The sequence below is a fragment of the Melanerpes formicivorus genome, unplaced genomic scaffold (genome assembly GCF_026170545.1).
Source record: "Melanerpes formicivorus ecotype bairdi unplaced genomic scaffold, bMelFor1.0.p_v2 SCAF_54, whole genome shotgun sequence".
Classification (NCBI taxonomy): Eukaryota; Metazoa; Chordata; class Aves; order Piciformes; family Picidae; genus Melanerpes; species Melanerpes formicivorus.
The window spans coordinates 1,132,737-1,142,192 of NW_027142406.1; the positions used below are offsets into that span (position 1 = coordinate 1,132,737).

General features: G+C 48.9%; 1 protein-coding gene across 1 annotated transcript in view; it reads left to right on the top strand.

The window, feature by feature from the left end:
- The window catches only part of VWF (von Willebrand factor), a 162,380-nt gene extending 155,808 nt beyond the window's left edge, over positions 1 to 6,572 (top strand). The window contains 4 exon segments of the mRNA XM_068160869.1: positions 320 to 448; positions 1,472 to 1,511; positions 5,059 to 5,156; positions 6,242 to 6,572. Coding sequence (XP_068016970.1) covers positions 320 to 448; positions 1,472 to 1,511; positions 5,059 to 5,156; positions 6,242 to 6,529 — 555 coding nt within the window. The 3' untranslated portion in view covers positions 6,530 to 6,572.
- The last annotated feature ends 2,884 nt before the right edge of the window (positions 6,573 to 9,456 follow it).

Below are 9,456 nucleotides of genomic sequence, written 5' to 3' on the forward strand. Positions count from 1 at the left end.
GTTAATTCTATTCTATTCTATTCTATTCTATTCTATTCTATTCTATTCTATTCTATTCTATTCTATTCTATTCTATTCTATTCTATTCTATTCTATTCTATTCTATTCTATTCTATTCTATTCTATTCTATTCTATTCTATTCTATTCTATTCTAGCCTAGCCTAGCCTAGCCTAGTCTAGTCTAGTTCTATTTCTATTCTGTTAATTGAAATTAAAGGAATGAAATCAAAGGAACTATCTGATTCTACAGTATCCTGAAAGCTTTCTATCCTGTGTTATTTCCATGCAAAGCTAACAGCAGCTCTTGTATCTTTCCAGTCAAATGAATCCCTTCAGGATGGCTGTGACAGTCACTCCTGCAGAGTAAATGAGAAAGGGGAATTTATCTGGGAGAGAAGAATCACTGGCTGTCCTCCCTTCGATTCCAGAAGATGTTTGGCTGAAGGAGTAAGTAGTGAAATGGGTCCTGTTTCCAGCTGTCCTTCTGGACTCTGTAGATGTACCTTGTAGGCTGCCATTGGCTTTCTGGGCTGCAAGGGCACACTGTTGTCCAGCTTCTCATCCACCAGCACCTCCAAGTCGTTTCCTGCAGGGCTGCTCTCAATCTCCTCATCCCCTAGCCCATGTTGATATCTAGGGTTGCCCTTAGCTGCAAATAAGTGAAGAACCTTTTACTTTTTAACTGGAACTTCTGTGGTGGTTTGAGCCTTAACTGGGACTTAAGAGCTCAGATGAGGGCAAGGCTGAGAATCCCTCCCCTGCTCCCCCCTCCTCTTTCCCAATAGAGAGGAAAAAGAAAGGGAAGGAGCAAATCCACCAATAAATAATTTGGAGTCACCTTGGAAGTAGAGAGGCAAAGAATTTTCTTTAAACAATATATATACATGTGTAACAATAACAGGTAGGGTTCACAAGGGTAAGGAACAGGGATGGATGGGAGAAAAAATAAGAACACAACCAGTCTCTTTGAAGAGGTGTGGAGGTAGCAGGGAGAAGGATCAGGCCTGACCATATGGCAGAGAAGCAGGGAGCCACCAGCAATCCTCACCCAAGCAAAGGCAGGGCCCAAGAGACCTAATGGCTGCAGTATCCTCCTTTTTATATATCCCCACAAACCTATTTCAGGGACAAAATCAGTAGGTTTCAGCTAGCTAGATGGGAAAATTTTAGGTCTTTTTAATTAGGAAAACCCTCCAAAAGTTTAAGTTTGGCTATTTAGTGCAACAATGACATCACCCTGCAGTATAAATATTCCTCCTCATGCCAGTTGAAAACAAGATTTTCAGGTTGCTGACAAAGGCAATCACAAGTTCAATCCCCCAGACTAATGTGGAGATGGTTACTGGTGTAGATGCATAGTTTAATTCAAGCTAACAATACCATTTTCTTGCCTAATGCTGTGTTCCTCCAGCAGAGCAAATGTGCACTGCTTGTGCTGAAGTGAAAGTGTCCTGTCTTTTGTTCTTTCAGGGCAGAATTGCAAAAATTGGCAGTACCTGCTGTGACACATGTAAGTAAAGAAGCCGAAAAGGGCTGGAGCACCTCCACCATGAGGATAGGCAAAGGGAGCTGGGGTTGCTCAGCCTGGGAAGAGAAGACTCTGGGGGGGGCCATAGAGCTGCCATCTAATACCTAAAGGGATCCCACAGGAAGGCTGCAGAGGGACTTTTCATCAGGGTGTCTAGAGACAGGGCAAGGGGGAATGGTTTGAAGCTGAGGGAGAGTAGGGTTAGACTGGAGCTTAAGAAGGAATCATAGAATCATAGAATTGTTAGGGTGGGAAGGGACTTCAAGGGTCTTCCAGTTCAGGATCTCAAGGATCATCATCTTGGAGTTCTTCAGTACAAGGATGGTGAGACTCTGCATAAGCTGCCCAGGGAGGTTGTGGATGCCTCCTCCCTGGGGGCTATTGAAGGCCAGGCTGGATGAGGCCTTGAGAAGCTGAATCTAGCTGGGAGGTGTCCCTGCACATGGTGGGGAGGTTGGAGGAGGTGAGGAGAGGCTGAGGGAGCTGGGGTTGCTTAGCCTGGAGAAGAGGAGGCTCAGGGGAGACCTCATTGCTGTCTACAACTACTTGAAGGGAGGTTGTAGCCAGGTGGGGATTGGTCTCTTCTCCCAGGCAACCAGCACCAGAACAAGAGGACACAGTCTCAGGCTGTGCCAGGGGAAGTTTAGGCTGTATCTTAGGAGGAAGTTCTTCACAGAAAGAAAGATTGGCCATTGGAATGTGCTGCCCAGGGAAGTGGTGGAGTCACCATCACTGGAGGTGTTTAGGAAGAGACTGGCTGGGGTGCTTGGTGCCATGGTTTAGTTGATTAGATGGTGCTGGGTGATAGGTTGGTCTTTTCCAACCTGGTTAATTCTGTTTTATTCTATTTTATTCTATGCTATGCTATGCTAGGCTACACTATGCTAGGCTATGCTATGCTATGCTATGCTATGCTATGTTGTGCTATGCTATGTTGTGCTATGCTATGCTATGCTATGCTATGTTATGCTATGCTATGCTATGCTATGCTATGCTATGCTATTCTATCTGGTATATCCCTTCCAACCCCAAGCATTCTAGGTTTCTCTGGAAAAGTCTTGCATGGAAACTGTGGTGTGGGAGCTGCTGGATGAGCAGCTGGGTGTTGCATGAGGTGCAGTTTAATGAAACAGAGATAAGCAGTGGGGTTAAAATGAGTCAATGACCAGGAATGCCTTCTGCCTGCGACATTTTTGTCCTGCTTTGTCCTCTAGAACACATGTTCTGACAGTACCCACAAATGCCTACAAAGAAACAGATACTCTCCACATTTTATGCAGCTGTTAATTATGAATGTTATGCTTTATTGTTCAGCTCAAGATGAGAGGAACAGTGTTGCACACACAGGCTGACAAGTCACATCCCATGATACTGAATATGTGAGGCAACTACTTAATGAATCAGCAATCAACTTCAAATGAATTGTGTCCAGTTTTGGGCACCTCAATGCAGGAGAGATGTGGAGGTGCTGGAGCCAATGCAGCTAGTGGAGGGCAAGGAAGCTGGGGAAAGGCCTGGAGAATAAATCTGATGAGGAGAGGCTGAGGGAGCTGGGATTGTTTAGCCTGGAGAAGAGGAGGCTCAGGGGTGACCTTATTGCTCTCTACAGCTACCTGAAGGGAGGTTGTAGCCAGGTGGGGGTTGGTCTCTTCTCCCAGGCAAGCAGCGCCAGGACAAGAGGACACAGTCTCAAGCTGTGCCAGAGGAAGTTTAGTCTGGAGGTGAGGAGAAAGTTCTTCTCAGACAGAATAATTAGCCATTGGAATGTGCTGCCCAGGGAGGTGGTGGAGTGCCCATCCCTGGAGGTGTTTCAAAAGAGACTGGATGGGGTGCTTGGTGCCATGGTTTAGTTAGTCATGAGGTGTTGGGTGACAGGTTGGACTTGATGACCTTTGAGGCCTTTTCCAACCTTATTGATTCTATGACTGCAGGGTTGGCTTCTCATTTCCAAAATGAATCTCTGATGCTTTTGTGACCTCTGTAAGTAAAACACCACCACCAACAAAACCACCAATCAAAAACCCCAAACCTTCAGCTCATTTGAAAGAAAAAAAATAAAGTAACAAAAAATTGTTATTCCCTTTTAGCTCAGAATATCAACATCTTGCCTCCTGTGTTCCATTATCTTCCTTGCCCCCTGCCCCTCCCATGCATGAGCTAATAAATAAAAGATGGCCCAGCACAGCAGCCCATCACCACACTGGCACAGTACCTGCTGTAATAATACCTCTGATGAAGGATGTTAGCTGCTAGAGGGAATGCAGCCATTGCCTGTCTCTATAAGCACTGAGAAATGGAAGTCAGAAAGCTGTTGAGATAGGCTGTCATCAAATGGCTCAATCAGGACATTTAATTAAGGGAGCATTAACCTACTGAGCTGCAAGTAAGGGACACTGAAAATGTTAGGAGCAAGTTCTTCAACATCAGGCTGGTGGAACACTGCAACAGGTTGCCTAGGGAGGTGTTTGAAGCTCCATCCCTGGAGATATTCAAGGTCAGGCTCAAGAAGGCTCTGAGCTACCCCATCCAAGTAAAAGATGCCCCTGCTGAGTGCAGGGGTGTTGGACTAGTTGATCTTTGGAGGTCCCTTCCAACCCAGGTCACTCTATGACTCCATGATAATTATAGACTCAACCAGGTTGGAAAGGACCTCAGAGATCATCAAGTTCAACCTATTACCTAATACCAAACACCTTGTGACTACTAAACCATGGCTTCAAGTGCCACATCCAATCCCTTTTTGAACACCTCCAGTGATGGTGACTCCACCACCTCCCTGGGCAGCACATTCCAGTGGCCAATTACTCTTTCTGGGAGAAACTTTCTCCTCACTTCAAGCCTAAACCTCCCCTGGCACAACCTGAGACTGTGTCCTCTTGTTCTGGTGCTGGTTGCCTGGGAGAAGAGACCAACCCCCACCTGGCTACAACCTCCCTTCATGGAGTTGTAAGCAGGACAGCAAGAAGGTCTCCCCTGAGCCTCCTCTTCTCCAATTTAAACACCCCCAGCTCCCTCAGCCTCTCCTCATAGGGCTACATAAACAGCTCTACGTAAACTGAAGGAGACAGATCTGAGCCTCTTGCTGGGGATCTTAGCAGTAATATATTGGAGGTGTTTGGGAGGACACTTGATAGGGTGATTGATTGCATGGTTCAGTTGATTAGGTGGTGTTGGGTGATAGGTTGGATGTGATGGTCTTGAAGGTCTCTTCCAACCTGGTCTGGTCTGGTCTGGTCTGGTCTGGTCTGGTCTGGTCTGGTCTCTTCTCTTCTCTTCTCTTCTCTTCTCTTCTCTTCTCTTCTCTTCTCTTCTCTTCTCTTCTCTTCTCTTCTCTTCTCTTCTCTTCTCTTCTCTTCTCTTCTCTTCTCTTCTCTTCTCTTCTCTTCTCTTCTCTTCTCTTCTCTTCTCTTCTCTTCTCTTCTCTTCTCTCTCACCAACAGTAATTTCAGGAGAAGGGGAAGAGAGTTTAGAAAAGCAATTGTCAGCACTATCAAAACCCCCTTTTTCCCCCCTTTTGTTAACTTGTTAGGTGTGGAAGTGGAATGTCGACCAGTCAGCACCAGGCTGCAATATGGGAATGTCAATGGATGTATGGCTGAAAAGGAGGTGCCAATTTCTCATTGTGAGGTAAGGAACAAAAGCAACATCCTTGCCCCTGTCACCAGTGGTGTCCCCAGGGATCAGTTCTGAGCACCATCCTATTAAATATATTTATTGATGATCTGGATGAGGGGATTGAGTCGATCATCAGTAAATTCTCACATGACACCAAGCTGGGGGCAGGAGTTGATCTGCTGGAGGGTAGAGAGGCTCTGCAGAGGGACCTCGACAGGCTGCACAGATGGGCAGAGTCCAAGGGCAGGAGACTGAACACATCCAAGTGCGAGGTTCTACATTTTGGCCACAACAACCCCATGCAGTGCTACAGGCTGGGGTCAGAGTGGCTGAGAGCAGCCAGGCAGAAAGGGATCTGGGGGTACTGGTTGATGGTAGGCCAAACATGAGCCAGCAATGTGCCCAGGTGGCCAAGAAGGCCAATGGCATCCTGGCCTGCATCAGGAACAGTGTGGCCAGCAGGAGCAGGGAAGTCATTGTGCCCTGTACACTGCACTGCTGAGGCCACACCTTGAGTCCTGTGTCCAGTTCTGGACTCCTCAGTTTAGAAAAGACATTGAGACACTTGAAGGTGTCCAGAGAAGGGCAACAAAGCTGGGGAGGGGTCTGGAGCACAGCCCTACAAGGAGAGGCTGAGGGAGCTGGGGTTGCTTAGCCTGGAGAAGAGGAGGCTCAGGGGAGACCTTCTTGCTCTCTACAACTACCTGAAGGGAGGTTGTAGCCAGGTGGGGGTTGGTCTCTTCTCCCAGGCAAGCAGCACCAGAACAAGAGGACACAGTCTCAAGCTATGCCAGGGGAGGTTTAGGCTGGATGTTAGGAAGAAGTTCTTCATAGAAAGAGTAATTGGCCACTGGAATGTGCTGCCCAGGGAGGTGGTGGAGTCACCATCACTGGAGGTGTTTAGGCAGAGATTGGATGGGGTGCTTGGTGCCATGGTTTAGTTGATGAGATGGTGTTGGGTGATAGGTTGGACTTGATGATCTTGAAGGTCTTTTCCATCCTGGTTAAGTCTGTGCTATTCTATTTTCCTGACCCTGCACTCTGGTTGCACTGCTCAAACTTGGAATCTCCCTTTCTTTTTTTTTTATCCCTTTTAGGGGAAGTGCAGAAGCAATACCAGATACTCTGTTCAGACAGGGCAATGGGAAGATGTGTGCAGCTGCTGCACTGCCACCCAAACCACCACGGTGACAATCCCCCTGCGGTGTGCCAACGGGACAGTGGTGCAGCACTACATCCCTTCTGCCTCCCAGTGTGAGTGCCTCTCTCGCAGGTGCACACCATGAAGACTCCCAAGAACTTTGACCTCAAGCCTTATGATGAAGGAACTCCACAGTGCAAGCCTCATTACCCTCTGCAGACAGCTTTATCCAGTAGAATCCTAGCTGATGCTATCAACACAGCAAGCAATAAAGCTTCCTAGCACAACGGAGCAGGTTTTGACTCTTCTTGCAGTGGCTTCTAGAAGATGTGTTGCAGGCAGTGAGTCAAGTGGTGAACAACATGGGAAATAATCCAGGTGACTGAAAAAGAAATCAAAAAGCAAACCCACAACACAGTCATGGAAAGAGTTCTTCTTCAGAAAACATTTAGCACAGAATCATAGGATCACAGAACTGTCAGGGTTGGAAGGGACCTCAAGGATCAGCCAGTTCCAACACCCCTGCCATGGGCAGGGACACCTCACACTACAGCAGGTTGATCATGGGTTTGAACATGGGTGTGATGGGTGGACCAGTAGATGGCTAACGAACTGGCTTGATGGCTGCACCCAAAGAGTGGCTGTCAATGGCTCCATATCCCAGTGGAGGCCAGGGACAAGTGGAGTCCCTCAGGGATCAGTCCTGGGACCAGGTTTGTTCAACATCTTTGTGGGTGCCATGGACAGTGGCATTGAGTGCACCCTCAGCAAGTTTGCTGATGACACCAAGCTGTGTGGTGCAGCAGACAGCTGGAGGGAAGGGAGGCCATCCAGAGGGACCTGGACAGGCTGGAGAGGTGGGCACAAGCCAACCTCATGAAGTTCAACAAGACCAAGGGCAGGGTCCTGCATCTGGGTCAAGGCAATCCCAGGCACAAATCCAGGCTGGGCAGGGACTGGCTGGAAAGCAGCCCTGAGGAGAGAGACTTGTGGGATGCTGGGGGAGGAGAAGCTCAACAGGAGCTCTCAATGTGCACTTGCAGCCTGCAAAGCCAATCAGATCCTGGGCTGCATCAGGAGAAGTGTGGCCAGCAGGGCAAGGGAGGTGATTCTCCCCCTCTGCTCAGCTCTGGGGAGACCCCACCTGGAGTACTGCCTCCAGTTCTGGAGCCCCTATTCCAAGAGGGATCTGGAGGTGCTGGAAGGTGTCCAGAGAAGGGCCAGGAGGATGATCAGAGGGCTGAAGCACCTCTCCTATGAGGACAGACTGAAGGAGTTGGGGCTGTTCAGTCTGCAGAAGAGAAGGCTCCCAGGTGACCTCATTGTGGCCTTCCAGTATCTGAAGGGGGCTCCAGGAAGGCTGGGGAGGGACTGCTCAGGATCTCAGGTAGTGATAGGACTAGGGGGAATGGAATGAAGCTGGAGGTGGGGAGATTCAGGCTGGATGTGAGGAGGAAGTTCTTCCCCATGAGAGTGGTGAAGCCCTGGAATGGGTTGTCCAGGGAGGTGGTTGAGGCCCTGTTCCTGGAGGTGTTTAAGCCCAGGCTGGATGAGGCTCTGGCCAGGCTGATCTAGTGTGGGGTGTCCCTGCCCATGGCAGGGGGGTTGGAACTAAATGATCCTTGTGGTCCCTTCCAACCCTGACTGATATTATGATACTATGATCAAAGCCATATACAGCATGGCCTTAAAGACCTCCAGGGATGAAGCTTCCACCACCTCCCTGGGCAACCTGTTCCAGTGTCTCACTACCATGCATCAACTTCAGAGATGCAGTCTCCACTTCAGATCTTAGTGACAACTATGGACTTATTGGTCCCTTTTTTATCTGCAATCAGGGAATAATTCTGCCAGAACTCTTGAGAGTTAGAGGGTGATGTTCTTGGTCTTTCTTTTTCCTTCTCCAGTCAGGGAATAATTCTGGTGGAACTCTTGATAGGAAGCACTGGCACAGGCTGCCCAGGGAGGCTGTGGAATCTCCCTCTCTGGAGATATGCAAAACTCACCTGGATATGTTCCTGTGTGATCTGCTCTAGATGGACTGGATGATATTTTGAGGTCCCTCCCAGCCCCTGCAATGCTGTGATTGTGTGGAAGAGGGTGATGTTCTTGCTATGCAAACAATGCTGGGTATGGCCCAGGCTACTATGTCTTTGCTACTTGTTCTGGTGCTGGTTGCCTGGGAGAAGAGACCAACCCCCACCTGGCTACAACCTCCCTTCAGGCAGTCAACTCACCATTCAGCCAGCCCTGTCAAGTCATGGGACAGGTTCACAGCACCACAGAATGTTAGGGGTGGGAAGGGACCTCAAAAGATCCTCCAGCCCAACCCCCTCTGCCAGAGCAGGATCACCTAGAGGAGGTCACACAGGAGCACATCCAGGTGGGTTTTCATAGTATCCAATAGCCTGCCACACTGGAGAGGACCACAGGAAAAGAATGGATAAAGGATGAAAAGCAGTGTCTTCTCCTTATCATCACTGCCCTGGCCTTTTGTTTCCATCAGTGTCCTCACCCAGACTGACCTTACTTAGCTCATTAAAGCTGACAGGATTGAAGACTCAGGCTTCGTGACTGCAGACAGGTCTTCTAATCAGATAAGCTGGGGCCTGAATTACACAATCATCAGCATGGGGAGTACACACAGGAGCCTCCAGAGGGGTAGAGGTGGAACCACAGTATTTTGGAACTTCTGAAAAGCAGGCACACACAGCTAGGGATCTTCCACAAACAGCAAAGTAGATGGACAGAGCTGTCCAGCAAACAGGCAAGCATTCAGGGAATCACAGAATGGTAGGGGTTGGAAAGGACCTTGAAAGATCATCCAGACAAACCCCTCTGCAGGGCAGGATCACCCAGGGCAGGCCACACAGGAGCACATCCAGGTGGGTTTGGAATGTCTCCAGAGGAGGAGGCTCCACAACCTCTCTGGGCAGCCTGCTCCAGGGTGCTCTCACTCTCACAGTGAAAAAGTTGTTTCCTTCTCTTCCTGTGGCAACTCTTCTGCTCCAGCTTGCACCCATTGACCCTTGCCCTATCCTTGGACATCACTGAGAAGACCACTGGCTCCATCCTTCCAACCCTTGCCCTTGGTGGTAGTGCAAATCTGCTCAGACTTCCTCTGTGCAGGTTTCCATTGCCTTTCACACAGCCCAGCTTCATTCAGAGCAA